The 24108-nt window shown below is 42.7% G+C and overlaps 1 protein-coding gene across 5 annotated transcripts in view; it reads left to right on the top strand.

Moving 5' to 3' along the window:
- The window catches only part of SLC22A15 (solute carrier family 22 member 15), a 79702-nt gene that overhangs the window by 11025 nt on the left and 44569 nt on the right, over positions 1-24108 (top strand). For 4 of the 5 annotated variants that reach the window (XR_014299241.1, XR_014299242.1, XM_082684956.1 and 1 more), the window contains exon 2: positions 4241-4453. Coding sequence is in view for 3 of the 5 variants with exons in the window: in XM_082684956.1 (XP_082541082.1) it covers positions 4241-4453 (213 nt within the window). In the remaining 2 variants the exon portion in view is untranslated. Of the gene's footprint in view, positions 1-2848; positions 2962-4240; positions 4454-24108 lie in introns of all 5 variants that reach the window. The other variant, XM_082684955.1, reaches the window with a different exon arrangement.

The following is a 24108-nucleotide window of genomic DNA, read 5'->3' as shown; positions in this document are numbered from 1 at the left end:
CAGGGCATAGTAACTAAATATTTTAAATTAAAAACAATAAGTGGTATCAGTAGTCACCCAACAACTATTTATTGAATACCCAATTGGTGCTGGGCACTGGGCATTTGGTCCTGTTGTCCATGATATACTTGCTCAGGTCATGCTACTGGCTTAGTCAATTACATAACTGAGTCCACGTGCAGAAAAGACTAACAGTAATGACAACAATAAAGTCATCTTTGATTTTTCCTGGTTTGTTTGTTTTTTCCTCTGAGGAGCTCTGGCCTCAAAGTTAGATGACTCTCAGTCTCATCCTGGTTTTGCTATTAGTGTCATACATGACCTTGAATGATTCACTTAATTGCTCTGTTGTCTATTTTTCCTGCTTAAAACATCAACGTCATATTTACCATGACTTCACAGCACAAGATGTTGTTGATGAGATCATTGATGGGGGATGTTTTGGTTTCCGGAGTATTATAAAAGCTTATAACGCTGTCAATATAAAATCATTTTTAAAACCTTCACTTTTTTTGCAACTTCAAAAATTTCAGTCCCCTGGTGCATGTTAGTCACTTTTCTAAGTATAATGGCATTGAAAGGGGGGGAAAGTGCAGCCATCTGGGCACTCGTTCTTCCCTGGAGGTAGCCTTGGAGAAAATAATGGTCTTTTTGCGATGGGGTGGGCTCCACTCTGAAGGCACTTGGGTGGTGGTTTCTGATTGTGGCTTTCAGGCCCATCTGCTGATGGGTGCCATCATTAGGTAGGAATATGTGGACGAACGTGTGCACTGTTGTCCTAGAGTAACATAAGAGACCCGATCGAGAAACTCTCCGGACTTAGGGGAGAGAAGCAGGTAGCGCCATCGTGGAGTTCCAAGCTGCATATGCCTGACCCTTCTGATGCCAGAAAGCCATGGCCCTTGGTGTGTGGTGGAGGTCCCTGGTGGAGGTCTCGTGTGCGTGCAGGGGAGGGGCAGGCACTGGCAACGTTGTGAGGGGTGGAAGGAGGGCAGAGAAGATGAGAAGGTGAAAGTGCTTATTGAGGCAACAGGTTGCTGGGAGGATCCTGATGAACGACGTATCACTGCTCCCTTCTGTGAATCAGGCTACATATCAGCACCACCTCTTTGTATCTGACCTGCTTTCTTTTTTTAATTTTTAAATTTGAAAATTTAATTCCACTATAGTTTACATAAAGTGTAATGTTAGTTTCAGGAGTGACTCAGCACTTCCATACATCACCTGGTGCTCATCACAAGGGCCCACCTCAATCCCCATCCCCTGTTTCACCCATCCCCCATCCACTGGCCCTCTGGTGACCATCATCAGTGTATTCTCTATAGTTAAGAATCTAACTTGGTTTGTTAGATTCTTGGTTTGTCTCCCCCCTTTTTTCCCCCTTTACTTGTTTGTCTTCTTTCTTAAATTCCACATATGAGCCACATATGGTATTTGTCTTTTTCTGACTTATTTTGCTTAGCATTATACTCTCTAGTTCCTTCCATATTGTTGCAAATGGCCAGATTTCATTCTTTTTTATAGCTGAGTAGTAGTCCTCTGTGTGCATGCATGTGCGTGTGTGTGTGTGTGTGTGTGTGTGTGTGTGTGGTTTATACACATATCACATCTTCTTCATTCATTCATCTGCCAGTGGACATTTGGGCTGCTTCCACCATTTGGCCAATGTGGATAATGCTGCTATAAACATCAGGGCGCATGTAGTTTCTGAACTACTTTCTACACACTGTAGCTATTGCTGAGAGTGATGGTTTCCATGAGAAAACACACCTCAGGTTTTAGGACCCTTTGAGCATTTCCTCTCTTACCTAGACTGTGGCTCATCTTAGAACAATCTGGATAAAATATATGATGTGTGAACAGTTCCTGGCACGTAGTTAGCATCAGAGAAGTGTTAGCTGTTGTTCTAGTGTTCTACCCTGCTCATTTATTCATTCAGTCAGTCACTTGAGTGTGTGCTACCATGTATCAGGCCCTGAGGTGTTTTCTTTGGAAACTCAGGGCTGGATCATACAAAGATGCTGTCGTCAGGGATGGAATATTCTGGTAGGAAAAATAAGATGAGCAGACACATCAATATCATGGAGTGAAGAAAGGGATACGTCTCTAACAAAGGTCGAACATGGAGCTTTGAGGGGGTAGGCAGAAGCTGGAGAGGGCTTCCGGAGGGCTGGAGAGGAAGGCAAGCTGGGAGGAGGTGGTACCTGAGGTGCCTCTGGGAGAAGGGGGAAGGTTTAAAGACTCTGCTGAACCTCGTGAAGTGCTTTCCAGGTGAAGCAAATGGTAAGACCAAAAGCAGAAAATTGCACATTTAGAGAGAAAATATAACTAGTTTTCCTTGCCTGATTGAAGGCTGTGTTCTGAACATGGGTTTTGCCTCATCTCCAGAGTTCCCTTGCCCCATATTTTTTCATTTCTTTACCCATCAATTAAGTCCAGCAGATTGTAATAAGGAGGGGCAGTTACTAAAACGATGCAAGCGCTCTGTACTTAGAGTGGCTGCTAATTGTGTAATCTCTCTGTTCTTATAATTATTCAGGTTTTTATTTTTGCAAACTGATGGCTGCTTCTCCCAAAACTTCCTTAATAGGATGTAGATAGGGGCCAGGAAGCAATAGAAATCCAGAAACATGATTTCCTTTGCATTCCACAATAAATCACCCATGCAGAGTGACCCGTGGTGGCTTGGTACATCTCAGGAGGCTCACTGTCACTTGCCTCCAAAATAGATTGGGGCTGCCTTCCGTCTCACAGGCTTTCCCAGAGTGCAAAAATCACACCTTGGGTTTTACATTAGCTTTCCACTGTGACACCCCATGTCATGACTTCTTTTCTCTTTCCTTGACAGTAATTCCATCATCTGCTTATGATAATTCATTCCGCCTTTGGCGTTTTGGCTTATCCATTTAACAGCTGAATATGCCCCTCCGGAGTGATGTGGAAGAAGCTCGGGGTTCCCTGGTGGGTGGAGCTGAAGCTGTTGGCAAGTCTTCTCTCCTTTGTGCCTCAGTCAACACATCCATCCAGTGGGGCTGTTACTGTAGGTTGTGGAGAAATCACAGCTTTGTATTTCGTAAACATTTGTTCTGCTTAAAGGTATTTTAAGAAGCCAGGTTCTAAGTTAATAGGGGTAATTTCTTAAAATAAGAGTGCCTCACTTAGGGAGATAGTTCTCACTGCAACAGACGAATTCTGTGTTTTCCTAATTCATTTGAAGCTTGAAATAACCATCCAACAACAAGAACTAATATAAATGGAAATTCATTGCATAAAAAGACTGCATAGGGCTCAACAGCTTATAAACCCTAGTGTGAATAGCTATAAGGCCCAGAACAATCAAAGACAAATGGCATATGTGCTCTATAAAGATTTCTTGAATGAATTTTCCCCCCCCTTGGGAAAATCATTCTTTAGATTAAACAATGATTAAGGAGGGCTAAGGGTTATAAAGTGAGGATCTCTTTCTGGAATTTGGATTTCTTTACATCTTACAAGTTGCATACTGTGTTTTAAAATAGTACCTACTCAAGTACATATTATGATTACCTGCTCTAATAAAGTGTTTTTGTTGGTGCTCACCCTCTGTATTATCTAGATATATATACTCTGTCTATATACTTTTCTCTGTAGAGATACTCCTTGTACTGTATGTTCTCTCCATATATACACATTGTATATACTCTATATGATAATGTATATACTCTTTGGATATACTGTATATATTCTTTTACTATGTATATAACTATATTTTCTCTATATATGCTGTTTTCTGAGACATTTGACTGTGCTACAAAAGACATAGTTTAGATTGTGAATCCAAGACCATGATACTGGGGGCTCTGGTGCCTGCTTATCTGAACAGAGGGTGGAGTGTTGCGGGGAAGTAGCTGGAATGTCATCAGTGTTATAAATCACAGCTAGTAATATTGCCCCCCCCAGCCACCTTTGCTAATGGCATTGAACCATCAGTGTTTTGTTTCCTGAGCATTGGAAGTACCTCAAATGCAGAAGGAGATCCCCCTGGAAAAAACCTTGGGTGCTTTACAAGGGGGATTGCTGATGACTCTGTCAGTGGTGGATCAGGAGGAAGCTTCCTTCTCATGTTTCTCTCCTTTGCTTTGATGTGCCCCATGGTCTGTAGCTCAGAGAAACACAAAAAGCAGGACACAGATCTCGTGAGGCTTATCAGCCTGCTGATGGTGATTCCGACACAGCTGGGTTTGTGTGTTTGCTCCTTCAGCTCTACGTGGCCACCGAGGCCATCCTCATCGCCCTGGTGGGGGCCACACCCTCGTACCACTGGGACCTGGCGGAGCTCCTGCCCAATCAGAGCCACAGCAACCGGTCAGCAGGGGACGACCGTGCGCTTGGGGACTGGCTGCTCACGGCCAACGGCAGCGAGGTCCGGAAGCACGTGCACTTCAGCGGCAGCTTCACCTCCATCGCCTCTGAGGTAAGGGAGGAGGGGCCACAGGGGAAACAGAGGCAGGTCCATTCCCGTGGCGAGATGCACCTTTCTCCTGGGCCACATGGAACCACTTGTCTGTCTGGTTGATTTCATGTCAGCCCCATCTTCAAGTAGCTGCCTGGTAAATTTGAGAGTTAAAGGAGACTATCCTAGGAAAACACATTCCTTTTCCTTCTTGCTACAAACGGGAAAATCATGAGCCTCCCCAAACCGGTTAGGTGAAGTAAGACGTGAACTCCAGAAGAGAGAGTGTCCTCTGAAAAAGTGAATTAAAACTTTCGTTTTTTTTTTTTCTTACCTACCCCCAAGTTAACAAAGTCAAGAGAGAGAAGTGTGATGACCATCCACAACACCCACAGTTCGTGTGGTGTAGACCCCGTGGTGCCCCTTCCTCGTACAACACAGAAGCGAGGGTACCACTGTGTGGGGGGAGGAAGCTTTACTTTGAAGGGGGCTCTGTGGTCAAGATGGTTCTGGTAAGGACAGTGGCTTCTAAGCCATCCTGAGGGACATAAGCTGAGGCTGGATAGTCAGTGAAGGGAAACCCTGGGGTCAGAGGGGCAGGGCTCATGCTCAGGAGACTAGCATGTGTTTTGGGTGTTAAGAAGTGGGAATACTCGGTCCTTTGTGTGCTCCCCACAAGCTATCCATTTGCCACTGCAACCCTGGCCCAGCCCTTGGACCCAGTGATCCAGTAACTATAGGATTAAAGCCTGGTGCGCACAGGGTCTCCAGAACCCTTTCCAGCTCTCAGTGCTGACTGCCGTGCTGGGTAGCTCCCCCACATCCATTTGGCTGCTCCCTTGCACTGCTCCTGGGTTGCTTGCTAGAAGGCCTGCCCGCATCCCATGTGCCTCCTTTCTGCATGTCTGCACATAGGTCTCCCATGTGTGTGTGTGTGTGTGTGTGCGTGCATGTGTCTGTATGTGTGTGCGTGTGTGTGTGTGTGTGTCTGCACCATGGTATCAGCTAGTCTTACCCACTGTTGACTGTTTTAGTTACCACCATTTGGACGGGACGTGCTAAAAAACAGAAGAGCCACGAAGGCACTATTTGGCCTTTCCTTCAGAGTTTCCATTTGAAGGAATAATTACTGGATTAATTTTTCAAACTACCACCTCGGCAGTCTTTTTCTATGACAACAGTCCAGTCCTGTCATCCAGTCCTCACTCAGGACCTCCCATGATTCTCCCACTGCACGCAGGAAGCAGAGAGGCTCATTCCATCGCAGTGGCACGTTCAAGGCCCTCCCCGCTCCACAGCTTGGCCCAGGCCCCATCTGCATTTGCCTCTGCCTCCCCCGTTTCTCACGCAGGCCCTGAGTGCTTGGCCCACCTGTGTCCTCGGTAGGTAACCCACCTTGGAACATCCTTGCTCACCGTTGCATCCACTACGTGAAATCCTTACCTGTGGTTGCTCACCTTCGCTGTCAGCTCCCCTGTGTAGTCCTTTCCAACCCACTTCCCAGAAGAAGTAAAATATGCTTGTTTCCTCTTCGGTGCCATTTTGTTTGCACTTACGTTACACACTGTAGATTGTGGTTCAACTCTATTTTTAAAGTCCCTTGAGGTCAGAAAACACGGTCTGGTCATCTTTGTATCTCGTGGCCTAGAGCAATAGCCGCCATCACCGCAGGTGCTAACCAGATACCACCACCACTAACCTACTGAGACAGCAAGTAGCCATGGGGAATGGTGACCGCATGTGGGCGTTGGGATATTTTATAGCCCTCAGCCCATTTCATGTTCAAGATGATTTTATGAGATAACATTATTTTCCCCATTTTACAGATGATGAAATTGAGACTTCTTGAGGTCAGATCAGCTAATGGGGCAAAGCCAGATTTGAACCCAGATTTGTCTGAACTCAGAGGCCTATGCTCTTAATTACTGTACTTTTCCAGAACCTATCCAATCCAAATGGGTATGCGCATTTCTTGATTCCTTTTGATAGGTAACAGTAGTCAAAGAACTTAATTTCTTTTTTAATTTGGAAATAATTTCCAACCGACAGACATTTCAACACTCATACAGAGAATATCCTTATACCCTATAATTTCATGAATCATTACCGTCTCAATTTTCTCTAAGCCTTTTGAAAGTTCCATATACATTACTGTTGTTCTTTTATGCCCAAATGCTTTAGCATGTATATCCTTAAAAAAGGGCATTTCTTATGTAACCATACTATAGCTACCAACTTCTAGACATTTAACATAGATTGATTTTTTTTAAAGATTTTTATTTATTTATTTGACAGAGAGAGATCACAAGCAGGCAGAGAGGCAGACAGAGAGAGAAGGAGGGGAAGCAGGCTCCCTGCTGAGCAGAGAGCCCGATGCAGGGCTCGATCCCAGGACCCTGGGATCCTGACCTGGGCTGAATGCAGAAGCTTTAGCCTACTGAGCTACCCAGGCGCCCCCATTGATTGATTCTGTAATTAAATAGACCACCCATACCCAGTTTTGTCATTTGACCCTATACGGTCCTTGATGCAGAGGTTCCCCCCATCTTATACTCATTTCCGTTTTAGGGTCACAGGTGACAGTTGTCATGTCTCTTAGGGTCTTGTCACCTTCAGCCTTTTCCTTTTATCAGATTGATGCCTTTGAAGAAGACATACCCCCTCTGTTTTAAAAATGAGAATGTTCTTCATTTTGGTTCTGATGATTTCTCATTAAGGTTGTGTATCCAAAGGCAGAATAGTAATAAGTAATGTTGTGTCCTTCTGGATCATGTCTGGGTGTATTCAGATGTATCCATCTGCCCCTTTTTGGTGATAATTTTGACACACTCCAGGGATTGCTGATTTCTCCCCTGTGTAGTTAATAGTCATTTCATTTCAAGGGACAATCTATGGAAGATTACTTTAAGAATATGCAAATTTATCATTCCTTTTCAGAACACCCCACCCCAAATTTAGCATCTTTGGATGATCCTTTTGAAGGCCAAGCGAGACTATGGTGGTTTCTTTACTGTAGCTCTTCCTCCATATTTACCAGTTGGCATTCTGCCTTTTTTTTTTTTAAGTGTAATTGACAGATAACATTGTATCACTTTGGGGTGTATGACATGCTCCATATTTTTATGCATTGTGAAATAATCAGTGGTTAACATCCATCACTGTACATAGTTACAAAATCTAGTTAATATCCATCTGTAACTATATATAGTTACAAAATTTTTTCTTATGAACTTTGAGGATATAGTCTCTTAGCCTCTTAGCATCTTTCAGATCTGCACTCACAATATTATTAACTGTAGTCCTCATGCATCCCCAGGACTTGTTTATTTTATATTGGGAAGTTTGTACCTTTTGAACTCCACCTACTTTATCCACTCCCAGCCCCCACCTCTGGCAACCAATCTGTTCTCTGTATCTGTAAGCTTGTTTTTTGTTTGTTTGTTTGTTTTTAAGGTTTCCATGGCATTCTGCTTTCAGCTGTAAGCAAAAGCCCTTGTCTGTCTGTATGCCTGCCTGTGTGTATCTATCTACCTACTTACGTTTTTTACGTATCTATCATTAGTATGTATTCATGGATTCCTGTTCTTTTCAATTATTTATAATTGTTTATAGTCTTTAATTATTTCGATGCTCAAATTTTCCCCAGGTTATCAGTGGGAACATCTTCAAGCTGGCTTTTGTGTCCTTTTTTTAAAAAATAAGAGTTTTTATTTTGAGATAATTGTAGATTTACATGCAGTTGCAGGAAACATTATAGAGAAATTTTTTGGACCTTTACCCAGTTTTTCCCAATGGCATTGTGCAAAACCATAGTATAATATCACAGCCAGAGTAATGACACTGATATGGCTAAGGCACAGAACATTTCCATCACCAAAAGGGTCCCCCATGGTGTGTGTGTATGTGTGTGTGTGTCTAGCCACAACCACTTCCTTGCCAGCCTGTCCCAAATCCCTGGTAACCACTAATCTGTTCTCCTATACTTGTGTCATTTCAAGAATGTTATAAAAATGGAATTGTATTGTATATAGCCTTTTGAGATTGGCTTTTCTCACTCAGCATAATTCTCTGCAGATTCTCAGTTGAGTTATATTATTTTAGTTATATAATAAGTTCTGGAATTGGGTAGATTGATTCCTTTTTATTCTTTCAAAATTGTTTTAGCTATTTTAGTTCTTTGGACATTCCATATAAATTTTAGAATAATTTTTTATATACCTACAAAAAATCTTTTTGGGATTTTTGATAGGAGTTTCAGTAAACCTATATACATCAATTTGGGGAGAATTAACATCTTTACTATGTTTTGTCTTCCAATATATGATTATTATATAATTTTTGGTGTGCACATGTTCATTGCTAGTTAATAGAAATATAGTTGATTTTTACATGTTCTTCTTGTAGCTTGTGATCTTGCTGAACTCACATATGAATTCTGGGAGACCCTTTGGGATTTTCTAGATAATCATGTCAAAAATCTCCCTTTCCAGTCTATATGCCTTTTATTTCATTCTGTTGCCATATTGCTCCCCCCTAGAACCTCCTGCACTATGTTGAATGGAGGGTGAGAATGGACATCCCTGCATGTTTCCAGCCATAGGAGGGAAGCTTTGGTTTTCTAGTGTACAGTGTTGCCTGTAGGTTTTGTAGAAGTTCTTTATTAAGTTCAGGAAGGCCCCCCATTCCAATTTTTTTTTTTTTAATTTTGAACATGTATTGAGTTTTGTCAAATAAATCAACTTGCAACTTTCTGCATCAGTTGCAATGATCATAGGGGTTTTTCTTTCCACCTTCTACTATGGTGGATTGTTGGAATTAACTTCAAAATATTGAATCAGCTTTGCATCTCTGGATGGTAGATCCTCTTTATATATTGCTGAATTCTATTTGCCAATATTTTGTTAAGGAGTTTTGCTTCTGTATACATGAGGGATATTGATCTGTTGTTTTCTCTTTTTTGTACCTTTGCCTGGTTTTGGTGTCAGGGTAGAATTGGTGTTCTTTAAATATTTGGTAGAACTCCTGGTAAAATCATCTGGGCCTTCTTTTTTTTTTTTTTTTCTTTTTTTTTTTTTAAGATTTATTTTTTGGGAGTTTTAAAATTATGAATTCAGTTTTCTTACAGATTATAGGGATATTTAAATGGTTTGTCTTGAATTGTGAATTGTAACAGTTTGTACTTTTCAAGGAATTAGTCCATTTCATGTAAATTGTCAGATTTATGTGTGTTGAATTGTTCACTATATTTATTATCCTTTTGATGTCTGCAGAGTCTGAATCAAATCTCCGCTCTTGTGCCCTGATACTGGTAATTTGTGTCTTTTCTTTCTGATTTAATTACTTGTCTGTCATATGGGTTTGTCAATTTACTGATCTTATCAAAGAACCAGGATTTTGTTCATTGATTTTTTCCCTATTATTTTTCTATTTTTAATTGTATTGATTTCTGCTCTTACCTTTAATCATTTCCTTTCTTCTGCTTGCTTTGGGTTTCTTTTTCTTTTTATTTATTTTATTTTATTTCTTTTTCTTTTTAGGTTATAAACTTGGTAGCCTAGATTTTTAATAAGTCTTCCTTAAGTGTTTAGTGCTATAAAATTTCCCCTCAGGACTGCTTTAGCTGTGTCCCACAAATTTTGATATGTTGTATTTTTATTTTCATTTAGCTCAATGTATATTTTTTTCTCCTTATGACTTCCTCTTTGACCCAGTGATTATTTAGAAGCCTCTTGTTTAATTATCTAGTATTGAGGGATTTTCCTCTTAACTTACTAGTTTTGCTTTCTAGTTTTATTTCATTATGGTCAGAGGACACTCTTTATGATTTCAATTCTTTTAAATTTGTTGAGGTTTCTTTTATGACTCAGGCTGTGGTCTCTCTTGGTATATGTTCCACTGATGCTTGAAGCAGTTGCTGCTGTTGGGTGGAGTGTTTGATAAATATTAGATCCTGGTTGGTTGATAGTATTGTTGATTTCTTCTGTATACTTCCTGATTTTCTGCCTAGTTATGCTAGAGATTGTTGAGAGAGGAGTGTATATGTCTTCTATTATTACTGTAGATTTGCTGGATTTTCCCTTATACTGCTCCCAATTTTTCCTTTATATATTTTATAGCTCTGTTGTTTAGTCTATACATTTTGGTGATTGCTCTATCTTCTTGGTGGATTTACTTTTTTTTTTTTTTTAAGGATTTTATTTATTTATTTGACAGAGAGAAATCACAAGTAGTCGGAGAGGCAGGCAGAGAGAGAGAGAAGCAGGCTCCCCGCTGAGCAGAGAGCCCGATGCGGGACTCGATCCCAGGACCCCGAGATCATGACCCGAGCCAAAGGCAGTGGCCCAACCCACTGAGCCACCCAGGCGCCCGTTGGTGGGTTTACTTTTTAAAGAATAATTTTGTAATATACCTCTATGTCCCTAGTAATTTTCTATGCTTCTATGTTCTATATTTTGTAATATACCTATATGTCCCTGGTAATTTTCTATGTTCTATGAAATGTGGTTTGATACTAATGTAGCCACTCCTGCTTTCTTCAATTAATGTCATTAGCATGATAATGTATTTTTGCCCTTTTTACTTTCAACTTGCATATATCATTATGTGTGAAGTGAGTTTCCTGTAGACAGCATAGAATTAGGTCATTTTTTTAAAAGATTTTATATATTTTAGAGAGAGAGAGAGCGCGCATACACAAAGGGAAGGAGAAGCAGAGAGCTCAACGTAGGACTCAATTCCCGGACCCTAAGATTATGACCTGACCTGAGCCGAAGGCAGCCACTCAACCGACTGAGCCACCCAGGTGCCCAAATTGGGTCAAATTTTTAAATTCATACCATCACTGTCTGTCTTTATTTGTGTTTTTAGATAATTTACATTTAATATAATTATTTATATGCTAGAACTTACCTCTTCCGGGTTTTTTTGTTTGTTTGTTTCCTATTCTCTGTTTTTTCTTTAATTTTTCCTTTTTGTATAAGTTACTTGAACATTTTTTAGTATCTTTTTTTTAAAGATTTTATTTATTTATTTGATAGAGATCAGAAGTAGGCAGAGAGGGAGGCAGAGAGAGAGGAGGAAGCAGGCTCCCTGCTGAGCAGAGAGCCCGATGCGGGGCTCAATCCCAGGACCCTGAGATCATGACCCGAGCCAAAGGGAGAGGCTTTAACCCACTGAGCCACCCAGGTGCCCCCATTTTTTAGTATCTTATTTTCACTTATTTGTAGTATTTTTGCATGTATCTCTTTGTATGGCCTTCTTAGTGATTGCTCTTGGCATTGAATTATAAATGTATAACTTATAACAGTCTACCAATGTTGTCAGATCTCCAGTTTGAGAGACATACAGAAATTCTACCTCACTTTACATTCCTTTGCCCTCTTCTGTTTATAATTGTCCCAGATATTTTCCCACATACTTTTAGAATCACATTACACAGTGTTACAATGTTTGCTTCAGCCATCAAACATCATTTAGAAAACTAAAGAGAAGCTAAGTCTTTGTATTTACCTCAACTTTTCCTTCCTGATGTTCCAAGATCTTAGAGAACCTTTATTAGCCACTGTTTGAGAGTAATTATGATGGTGACACATTCTCTTAGTTTTCCTTCATCTAAGAATATCTTGATTTCTCCCCATCTCTTGTTTTCATTGGTAATAAAATTCTTGTTTGACAGTTCATTTCATTCAACATTTAAAAACTCCGGTGCCACTTTCTTCTGGCCTCCATGATTTCTGATGAGAAATATGCTCTTATTCGAATTGTGTTTTTCCTATAGGGAAAGTGCCACTTCCCTCTTGCTACTTTCAAGATTTTTTAGTGTTTTAGTCACTAATGTTTAGATGTTAGATTATGATGTTTCTTGGTATGGATTTCTACAAGTTTATCCTCTTTGGGATTTACTGAGCTGCTTAGAGCTAAGGTTTACCGTTCCTGACAAATTGAGACTTTTCAGCTATAATTTTTTCAAGTACCCCTTTTTTTAGCCCATCTCCCTTTCTCCTTTCCTTCCAGAACTCCAATGACAGAAATATTAGTTCTTTTGTTATAGCCCCAAAGAACTCTGAAGCTTTGTTCGTTTTCTTCTGTCTGGTTTATCTTTGTATTCATATTGGATATTTTCTGTTGCTTTATTTCGAAATTTATTGATTCTTTCATCAGTCCCTTTCATTCTGCTGTTGAACCTACTCATTTTTTTTCTTTTTTTTTTTTTAGTTCTAAACTTCTCATTTTGTTCTTTTTAAAATATATTCTCTTTATTTGGTGAGACTTTCTGTATTTTCACCGAGTCTATTTTGTCATATGTTTCGAGCATGTTCATGGGTGCTCCTCGATGCATTATTGTGATGACAGCTTTAACATCTTTCTCAGATAGTTCTAACATCTCCAGCATCTCAGCAGCCTTTTTTCATTCTACTTTGAGATTTTCCCAGTTGTTGGCCTCACGAATTACTTTTGTTTGAAACCCAAAGTTACAGGGGTTATGTTAAGAGGTTCTGGGCCTTAGTTAAATCTTCTGTTCTCGGACACAGCTCTGGCACAGAAAGAGGGGAGAGGTGCCTTGTTACTACCTTGTGGTGGTGGAGATCCAGTCTCCCAGGTGCTCACACTGAATAGTGTGTTGGTGGTGATGGTATGGAGGGTTCCTCACTGTAGGCAGCAGGAATGAAAGTGCCAGCTCCCTGCTTGTCTTTTTCTGAAACATACAAATGGAGTGAAGCAGGGTGACTTGTTACTGCCCAGCCAGGGAGGGGGGCATATTTATGTTCTCCACTTAGCCTTTGTTCCTGTGAATGGGGTTGAAGCCATAGCTCTTTTTGGGTTTGTTTTTGTTTTGCGGTGATGAATGGTTGGCATAAAGCAGTTCTTGTCTAAAAAATGTTCTGCCCTGCTGGGCTGCCCCTTTCCTGGGCCTTTGGAAAGGCCCTACCAAGCGTGCTCTAGGTAGGGGCTTCTTTTGTCGTTCCTCTTGGCATTTCTGAGTTGTTGTCTTCTCCAGCACTGAGTCTGGATCGGGTATGTAGGCAGAGAGAAGCCCAGGGACTCACCACTGGGTCATTCCTTGGGTCCCGGGGTCCTAGCTGATCTTCTCTCCATCTTTCAGAGTTGTCTTATGTCTGTTTCGTATGTGATGTCCAGGGTTTTTAGTAGTATGTAGTGGGAGGAATAGGGAAAAGTACATTTATTCCATTTTCCTGGAGCTGAAAGTCCTCCTGTGTCCTTTTGATGTTCCCATCACTTTTGGGCTTTCTTGAGCACTTAAAAAAATTTTGGCATAAAAGATATTCCAGATTCATCTTTCATCTCCCCTACTCCAACTGTGGAATTAGCCATTTCTCCAAAAGGCCTTTGTTCTGTTTATTGCCCTCATAGGATTTTGCAGTGGGTGAGAGCGGTAAGTCTGCACCTCTAACAAACCCATTACCACATTACAATGAAAGATCAAATTCTGCCACATGTCGAAATATTTATTAACTCAATTCTTATTATCAGAGAAGCACAGAATAAAATATCTTGCATGCTTTAGAAGTCCTAGCTCTGTGGTTTTGTTGGTGTTCTGAATACTGTTTACACAACAGGTCACTACAGAATAACTCTGTTTTCCATAGGGAGGTACTGATACTTCCTCTCCCCATCAGATGCAAGCAGACAGATTCTTCCAGAATTGATACTGTCTCAGGACCAAAGGGGGAATTTAGTCTAGGGCATCACTCCTGTATAAAGAATACAGAGTACCGTGGATCATCTCACAAATTCACAGAAGGGCAGTGAATGTCTCTAAAATATATTGAGCTAATTCATGTATGTTGGATGTCTTTAATTTCACCAGAGATCGCCCCCTTTTTTTTTTTTTTTACAGTCATCTTTGCTAGTCAGCAGGCCACTATTTTAATCGGATAGAAGCAAACAAGCTTGGCTGATAGAGACTTGGATGATGGAAGTCCTTGCAGGAGCTCTCTGTGGAGAATGGGCTTTCTAAGAGAAGGCCAGCTGACCAGCACTGGACAGCGCAGCCTCAACTAGAATGCTCCTACACCTGCCTGGGAGCTAAGTAATGTTTCTGCAGAATATACCATAGTTTGTGCTTCGTACTGGGAGGTAAATCAGACCCCATAGCAACACTGTGCTTCAGCACAGCAGACCTCAGTACATTTCAATGGCATTGAATTAAATTAATACTACCGAAATCTATAATTGGGAGCCCTTTTACCTATTACCAGAGGGACACCACTATTAGTAAATATTCTTTGAGCACCTATTGCTTGCCTGATGCTAAGGAAAACTTGTGCCAGCCAAGGAGGGAGAGTGCCATCAGACCCAATACTCCCGAACAGCGGGAAAGGGCACCCTGGTCCCCAGGCCACGTCCTGTGCCGGCACCCAGGGGCTCACCCGTTAACAGCGCTCGGCTGGGGACTGAATATGGAGACAAGGGAGCCCAGAGACCTACTGCTCCCCAGATAAAGATTGGTAGATGCAGGAGAAATAGGATGGAATACTTTCCCAGCAAGGGCTGATGTTTAAAGCAGCTTTGAGAAAAAAATGGTGGTGGGCTAAAATGGCCTCAGCTTACCCTCCTGTCCTGTCTCCCTGATCGCAGCTGGGGAGCATCTGTGAGTCACTGTCCTTCTGCCATCTGGCTTCTTTGTCACACTGGGACTGTGTGTTGGTCTCCGTCCCTCCCTCCTCTCCTCTCCCTTGCTCTCTCTTTTCTCTCCTTTTTTCTCCCGGTCCCTATCATTTTGTCTTTTGGCACCTGGGTCTCTCTTCCCGCACCTCGTTCAGTCTGAGTCTCTCTGGCTTTCTCTTCTGCCCTCCATTTGTTTCTCTCTGCCTTTCTCTGTGTTTCTGCCTCACTCACTCTCTCTGTCCTGCCTTTGTCTCTGTCTCTTTCTCCCATGTTATTGCCTCATTCTCGGTGTGTGCCTCTGCCTCGTTTTCTCTTCGTCTCTCACTTTCTTCCCCACCCCCTCACCCTCCTCCTGTTACTCACCTGCCCTTTCTCATTCCTGAGATGCACAAATACTTGGATGTATATGCCGCTATCCATCTGGATCATACGTCTGTCATTATAGATTGATCGATGCCCGCCACGTTCCTCCCAGGGTGGAGAGGCACACTTCGGGCTCCCATCCCGTCAGGAGGTCAGGCAGTTACCTACCTCGGGTGGGTCTCAAGGCACCGATACTCTCTGTGCAGACAAGGATCCTCAGTCTCCAACAGGTGCCCCAAGACGTGTCCAGAATGGCAGGTGCAGGTGGGAGTGGGGTGGTCTAGCTACACAGCTGGGGATGTCTGCACACCACTGCTCTGTGGGATCTCCAAGGAATGCTCCATGGGGATGCTGACATCATGATTTGGGGTGAGTTATTTTTGGAGCATCCCGGATGCTTCCGGCCTGCGTGGGTTCATGATGTTTCGCGAGGGTGGTCGTGGCCTGCTGCCCACTCTGTGGATGGAGGGGTGCAGACAGAAGCCCACGGTCCCCTTGGGATCCTCACCAGCAGTGAGACCATTCCATACCGAGAGCTTGGAGCTGCAGACGAGCTTCATGAGGCTTGGTAGGGAGAGGACAGGAAAGAGGCAGATAACCGTGACTACCTTTTCATTTGGTCTCTTGTGAGAGGCTTCTCCCAGAGACCTTCCCCGCTTGCTGCTTAGTGTGTCCTGCTAACAGCCCTGAGCTGTAAATTAAACAGTAGGCATGAAGAGAATTTAAAGAATTTGCCCTAAATCACATATTTAATAAGTCACTGGTCTGGGTTCAGTGAGCTCATATTTTTTCTACTATCTCAGTGATTTTCAGACTTTTTCTGTCCCCCCATAACAGAAGCCTTTAGGTTTAATGATATCTCAGCTGGCATTTCAGGATTTAAAAGAGCTAGGTGCGGGCGCCTGGGTGGCTCAGTGGTTTGAAGCCTCTGCCTTCGGCTCAGGTCATGATCCCAGAGTCCTGGGATTGAGCCCTGCGTTGGGCTCTCTGCTCAGCAGGAAGCCTGCTTATCCCCCATCTCTGCCTGCCTCTCTGTCTACTTGTGACCTCTGTCTGTCAAATGGATAAATAAAGTCTTAAAAAAAAACAAAAAAGAGCTAGGTGCTTCACTGCTGTCAGTGAAGAGGAGCGGGGTCCAGGGCTCCAGGGTCCCCCAGCAGCTGCCAGCCATCCTGCGCAGCCCAGAAGCACCTCCATGCAGAACAGGGGGAGGAGCTTGGCTCCTCATGGGAGGAGTGGGTGCAAGCGTGGGTCAGTGGATTGATGGGAACAAAGATTAGCCAGGTGACTGTAGGACAATGGCACATGAACAAATAAATACCTACCCTGGGCTGCCCATCACCTGTTTGGATTTGCCTCTGACACAGTGAATTCTAAGGAGGAAGGGTAATAGTCATGATGTTTGTTGCAAATGGAAACATACCAGAATGTGTGGGCTCAGAATAGCTGGCGATTTCCTCAGTGTTACACAGTAAATGGAGGAGCCTGGCCACAGATTCCGGGGGCATGTGACCGAAGCAGAAGGAAAGAGGGAATGAGCCTACCTGTGAATCTCACTCCACAGCTAGCTTGCCTTCCCCAAGGTGATCATGCAACTTACAGGATGTTTGTTTCCATCCGGTGAGGATTCTGGCTAGCAATTCCCCTCAGCTCTCCCCAAAAAAACCCCCAAAACCAAAAACACACAAATACTACCAGAGTAGTAATGATCTCATTAAGCTTTAGTAATTGTCAAGCCCAAAGAAACTTGGCAGTTTACTGATAGAACCAAAAATAGCCAGGGAGAATGAGGTCTGACAAGCTGCAGCCCCCGAGCTCCATGGAGGTTTGCCTGTATCGGGCTCAGCAGCCCGCTGCCCTGCGAGAGCCGGTGCCACCCACGTCTCTCCTCAGGCAGACCCAAGAGGATGCTTGTCTGCTTTACATTTTTAGTGCAGAGCTCATCTTTTCCTTAAAGCCATTGCATTTTATTTCAAGGCACAAGTGAAGTGTCCGGCTCACGTACCTTTATGCCCAGCATGCAGGGTGTGTGAGCTCTGTGCGAGTTCCCGCACTTTCCTTCTGCCTAGGACATCGGAGCCCTCCCTGTGTGAGCGGTGTTCCAAGTCCAGGAGTGGTTTAAAGCAGGTGGTATGGGTGGCTTCGGCGTTTCCTGCTGCCACTACCAAACTGACAGGAGCAGCAGCGGTGGGGTCAAGAATAAAGAGAAGGAGGCTCAAGGAACCGCTGGGTCCAGCCATGCCAGGTGGGCTGTTCCTTAGCCTCCGCTTTTAAGGGCTGCTTGTCTCTGCACCCCCTGTTGAGCTCATCTTTGTTTCGGTGGATGTGGTCCCCAACCAAACCCTTCATGAATTTCTAGCATTAATTCAGTTTTCATGACCTCTGTAGTTCCTCAGGATCTCCTTCAAATTTCCGAAGTGGTGGTATTGAAACTGGCTCTGGAGCCATTGGTAGCTTATCCATTAGTTGGTAAATATCCTTAATATACAGATGCGTGGTCTATAGACACTATATGGTTTTTATGGAAATTATTTAGTATAAAATGGGAGTTAAAAAGAAAGCAAAGTAAAGCCCATTGACCTCTCACATAAGACCCCTGAAAATAAGTATCAAGATAGAGCCTATAAAACCCTATAGTTGGAGGAGATTGTGTTAAAAATGCGTTTATTAAAACTACCTCCCCATAAGCTACCCCCCACCTGCCCCTTATTACATTCAGGTCAGGGCTTGCAGAAGTTATTCATGGAGGGTTTGGGGAAGGGTGAATAAAAGGTTATGTAGATGTGATTAACTTGGTATTAATGCAAAAAAGAACCCCTCTGATCTAGAAGTCTTGACTATTTTAAAATGAGCTAATAGCCATCGGGGTGAATTTATGTAGCAAATTGCTGTCTGCCGTATTCAAATTATTCCCCGAGCTCTGACTCATTCAGAAAGTACCAAATATCATGGAGGCACACAATTATCATGCTTAATTAATGTTTGCAACCAAAAAGAGTAAGGTTGGAATCTTTAATATCATCGTCAATACTGAAGAACTGAAATTGACTGATTATTATCTTGAGATTAATATATTTTCCCCAAGCCATACCCTGGGGTCAAAAGACCGAGTATTAAAACTATTTGAAAAATTCACTGCGATAATGGCTTTAGGGGCTAATTTTTTTTTAATGTCTTGCTTCCTTATGCCAGTACCACTGATTGTTATAGCCTACACACTTCACCCATTAAGTGGTAATTCAGAGTGACAACTACATTGAAATGAAGCAAGTTAGTTAATCACCGTGAAACCATCCCTGAAATGCCCCGTCCAAGCACTCCTGAGTCACTGGACGCCTCTGATTACCTGATTTTCTCCTGAAGCGAGATCTTCCCGTACGAAGTGGTGAATATGTTTATGGGGCGACAGGACGGGGGAGGGCTGCCGCTGGGTTGGGCTTGTTATCGAGCCCCGAGAATCTTCCAGAGAGCCGTAAGCGGCCTGCTGCTTGCGTGCAGATTCCCTGAGGAATGGCCTGCAGGCACGTGGGGAACGCCATTACTTGCTTGTTCCAGCCCTGCACCCTCGAGACACAGACACGCTGAGGGTCTCGGTCAGGCTCTGGCCCTTGTCCTCCGACTTGGTTTTTACCAAAGCAGGACGGGGGATGGCAAAGAGCTCCGTGCATTGTCTGCCCATTTTGGTTGGGCTGTCTGGGCTGCGGGGGGGGGGGGGGGGCTTCCTTTGTCTTTCTTCTTTAGGATCAAGTGGGCTCTGCCATGCGGTCTGTCCCCCACTGCAGGGAGGTCTGAGTCGGGGCTAGTGGTGGGCCACAGGCTCACGAACAGTTCTCCTTTAGGAGACACCCAGCAGCCATGCCAGGGGCTTGGGTGCCCCTCAGACACCTGCCATGGCTCCCACCTGGCTTGCAGGCTCCATGATGCTCCGTGGGTTGTTGACGGCACTGTTCTTCCTGCTCCCTGCTTCTCTCAGAGGGGTATCTCTGGGCCCATGAAAGGGCTTGCAGGGGCCACACTGCTTCTGTCCCACAGGCTTTGGGAAGTATGTTTCAGGGGCACAGATGCTGCCTTTCTAACCAGAAAACTGCCATAGTTCTGTGGGTGCTCTTTTTCTCCGTAGCCTTCTTTCTCATTAATGTAGAGGCGAAAGAAAAAGCCAGAGGATTCTAGATGTCAGACAGAAAAAGGAAACCCCTCTGATTCCAGATCTCCCTCATTCTTCCTGTCGAGAGAACAGCCCTCAGTGGCTCCCAGAGGACGCGGGAGGCACTTCCTGCCCTGCCTGTGCACAAGCTCACGACTTGATCCGCGAGGTCATGACATTGAGCCATTGGATGTGAAGATGCCTGTAAACCAGAGCCCTCACTCTTGTTACAGAAAGAGTTCGGCAAACATTTCATGAGTGCTGGCCCCATCTCATAAGCACTTAGACGCCAGCATGTCTGAAAGAAGGTCACTCCATTGTACATGAGAGACAAGTCAACGTGTAGCTCACCAAACACCGTATTTGAAGCAAAAATAGGTTGCTGGCAGGATGGAGAATGTGGTCAGCTCCGGTGGGTCAGGTAGGGCCGGGGAGGGTGAATAGGAGCTCTCTGGGGATGAGGTGGGGCTGGGGGCACAGCCTGAGCCGAGGGCAGCCAGTTCCTGGAGGTGTCATACAAAAGTGAGGTGGTGGATGTTTGCCTTCCTGTGGGGAGCTGTGCCCTCCCCGGGGCTCTGCATGCCAGTGGCCTCCATTATTCACTTGTGAGGCGTCATTTGCATTCACCTGCTGTGGGCCCAAACAAGGACAGGCACACACAGCCTCCTCAGGAAGAGAGAGGACCACTGCTTAGATTGCTTAGGGTGCACGGTTTTTATTTACCATGCACTCTCTCTTCCGTTAGAGTGGTCTGTGGCTACTGCATGTTTCTCAACTCTTACTCCATGAAATGTCACCATACATTGGCAGGATGCGGCAGGGGAAGAACACACAGTTCAGGTCACAGGAAAAAACTGAAGCAGAGCCAGACAGATGTGTGACCTTGACAGAGCTGGTGAGAAGTTGCTCAGGCAGAGGCTGGATATGTGTCTGAATTCTCAAGAGTTCATTTAAGGGGGGGGGTTCCTTTTGCTTTTTCATCTCTTTCATGACCCATTTAAAAAGCATCTCATAATCTGTATTCCGGTGCCTTAGGGAAGGGATAGCATCATGCTGTTCAGCAGAGGGAAAAAAGCAAATAAGCTGGGGGTGCATTTTTGTGCCATGTGGGTATATGAGGATGTCAAATAGTACATAGTAGTTCAATTAAAAATGTGGAAATTTGAGGGGGGCACCTCGGTGGCTCAGTGGGTTGAATGTCTGACCCTTGGTTTCGGCTCAGGTCATGATCTTACGGGTCCTGGGATCGAGCCTGGCATCTGGCTCTGTGCTCAATGGGGAGTCTGCTTGAGATTCTCTCCCTCTGCCCCACCTCTCAATTGTGCATATAATTAAAAAAAAATGCAAATAATAATGTGCAAATAATAAAATAAGATAATAACATTTTAAAAATGTGCAAATAATAAAAAAACAAGATTTATTTTAATTAATTTTAAATAAATAAGACTTGTTTTAATTAATTAAATTAATTAATCTTTAAAAAATATAGAAATGGTAGGTATCTGTGTTTAAAACCTATACTGTGGAATGTGATAAATCCCTCCCCCCCCCAAATAAAACACTTTGGAAGCTAATTTTTAAGTGCATTATTCAGTTCTCTGCACTCCTAGCTTTCTCGTGTTCCCAAGCACAAGGCACAGGTGGTTTAGCTAATTCAAGCAGAGAAGGTAGTTTTGAGACCAGTGTTCGCATCGGGCGCAGGCTCCCTGGTTTTCTCTAGGGTGATTTTGTCTGAGCTATGGCTGCATCATCTATAAAATGAGAATAATAATAATAATACCTGTTATAAAAGGTGGTTGTTGGGATTAGGGGAGAATATTATGTGAAAGTTGGTTGTTGTTTTTTTTTTAATACTGTATTTTTTGGGGTGGGGGAATTTGGGGTAGAACATTTTATTTTTATTATCTTATTTTATTTTCTCATAGATTCATTGTTTATGTACCACATCCAGTGCTCCAGGCAATACGTTCCCTCCTCGATATCCACCACCAGGCTCACTTAAGCCCCTACTCCCCTCCCTGCTCCAAAACCCTGTTTGTTTCTCAGAGTCCACGGTCTCTCATGGTTCATCACCCCCTCCAGTGGTTAGTTTTTAATTATCTGGTTGTAAGGTGCTGAGCCTTCCCATTTGATATATCTCTGATACATAGTTTTCATCCGTTGGTGTTAATCTTGTTTTTAGGATTGTGTAAGTACACAGTCCACTTTAAAGCATTAATTAATTTTTTTTTATATCTCCCTATATCTGCCATTTCAGAAAAGCTACTACTTTGACTTCTGACATTTCCTTAAAGCTGAAGGTTTGATGATTTCAAGGGAGATGCTAAAAGACATTTTGTTACTTCCTTTAGAACTTACCTTCAAAGCTTCACTCAGTCTGTGACTGATCTATTTGGTGTCAAATAAGAGCTATTCTGGACAGCTCTACCCACATCTCAATTTCCAGCTTGAATCCATTCTCTTCTCTGAAGCCCCCGCCCCATCCAGGCTGGTTTGGATCACCGTAAAGACCTTTGATGTGTCTGTTCCACTCTCCATGTTGTAACTGGAGCACCTTTTCTTGACATCCACCTACTTTACGGAAGTGCTGTCTTATTCTTCACATCTGAGCAGTAAGAGTCCAAATATTTAAAAACCTCCTGGATGCTCCCCTCCTGCCGAGTCAGTAGTCAACACTCTTCACTTCTGCTTGTGTGCCTTTTTTCTCTTCCTTAAGAGCTGGATGGTTCTGCGTGGCATCTGGCTCTACTCAACACTAGCATTTGCCATATCTGTGTTCCTTTCATCTTTTATTTTTAAGACACCTGATGCAGATACCTGATTTTCCCTCTGGTCTGCTTTCTTTTGATGAGCGAATGATTGTGCCGATGACTTTAGTTCTAGCCCCCTCAAATCCTTTTTGAGAATACAGTATAATACATGCCTGGCTTATGAACTTAATGATTCTGATAATCTTATGATCAAAAATACAGATGCTGGTTACAAGATAAAAATAGATTTAGCTAGGTCATCCTGAAAGTATTTTATTTTTCTGTTCTTCCTCTTCTGTTAATGTATGGGGAAAGAAGATTTCCAGCTTTTTCCATTTGCAAGTGATTTTTCAATTTGATATGAATTACTATAAAAAGGACATTCTAGCTTTAGAATTTGGCTTGTCATTTAAAAAAAATAATAGGAAAGTCATCCCTTTAATAATCTCTAGCCACTTAAGGGTTCAAATGACTTATATAAATTTATGAATTTTACAATTTAAAGCCTCATAAAAAGTACATTTTTCAAGAATGTAACAGTTGTCACATTTAGTTTTATTATAGTTTAGTTTCCAATGTCCTGGTGATACCCTGGTTTGGATTTTACCTTGGTACTAAGTATCGACCAAAGGGACAAGAACATGTGCTAGCAATTGAGTCTAGTCTGGCGGGTGACCTCTTTCCAAAACTTTAAAAGTAAGTCATTCCAGTACATCTTTTGAAATACTACAGGGACCACTGTCCTAGTGTATCTTGTCTGAGCCTTGACAAAATAATAGGTATGTGATAGGCATGTGATAAATACATAAAGTATATTGGAAAGGTTTTAGAAGTTGGAAACAAAACTGTAAACTGAAATCTCACATGTTGGGGGATGGTGTACATGGAAAACTGGTTGTAAACATACTGTCCTAAGTCCTTGACTTGGCGTTTCTGAATCCACCATGCCCAGTTTACCTGGATTAGTCAGCAAGTTCTGCATTAGTCAGGGAGTTCTTTGCACGCTTTAATTTGCTTTTTTAAAAATTTAACAATGGCTTTAGATTTTTTTGCCCATTCTTGAATGTATTTTAGGAGAAATAGGAAGTGCATTACCCCAGTCAGCATTGGCATGAAGAACAATTACTAGAAATCACTTTGACACATGAAACTGGCAGCCCAAGAATCAGAATTTGGAATTTGCCAGTCAAACATCCCGTAGGCTACTTTTTCCTAAAACTGCCATCCAAGTTGACAGCTTTCCGGTTGTTGGAAGGATGATTATTATGACCTTTTTCATGGATTTGAGAAGTTCTGCAGATGTGGTCAACAGAACAGTTGATTATTGACAAGACACATTAGCCGTTTTTTATTAAATAAGCAGGAGACAGATCAGTATGAGCTTAAACATCTTGGCCATATAAACAGACTAGCAAAAATTGAGGTGTGGGATAATCAAAGCTAAAGGTGCTGGCTATGTTGGAAAGGCATGCAAACACCAAAGCAGACATTAACACCATGAAAAACATAAAAAGAAGTTGTGTGAACTTCAAGGTATTAAAAACGAGTAGAGTGAGGCCTTGTTTATTCGTCATTGTAGGAGAAGGAATATCCCTGTGACAAATACATCCTCCATTTTCTAGGCCAACCATATATCTAAGATTTGATTATTTTTCCACTGGAAAAATGTCATCAGACATTTCTCAAGAGTTGAAAATTCTATGACAGAAATGTCTATAATCCAAAATAATTAATTTTTCACAAAATAGAATTTCCCCTTCAAATTTCAGAACTCTTCTCATCTCTTTTAC

This window comes from Mustela nivalis (genome assembly GCF_964662115.1).
Source record: "Mustela nivalis genome assembly, chromosome: 10".
Classification (NCBI taxonomy): Eukaryota; Metazoa; Chordata; class Mammalia; order Carnivora; family Mustelidae; genus Mustela; species Mustela nivalis.
Note: the sequence above shows the minus strand (reverse complement) of the source record. Positions and strands in the feature narration are given on the sequence as shown.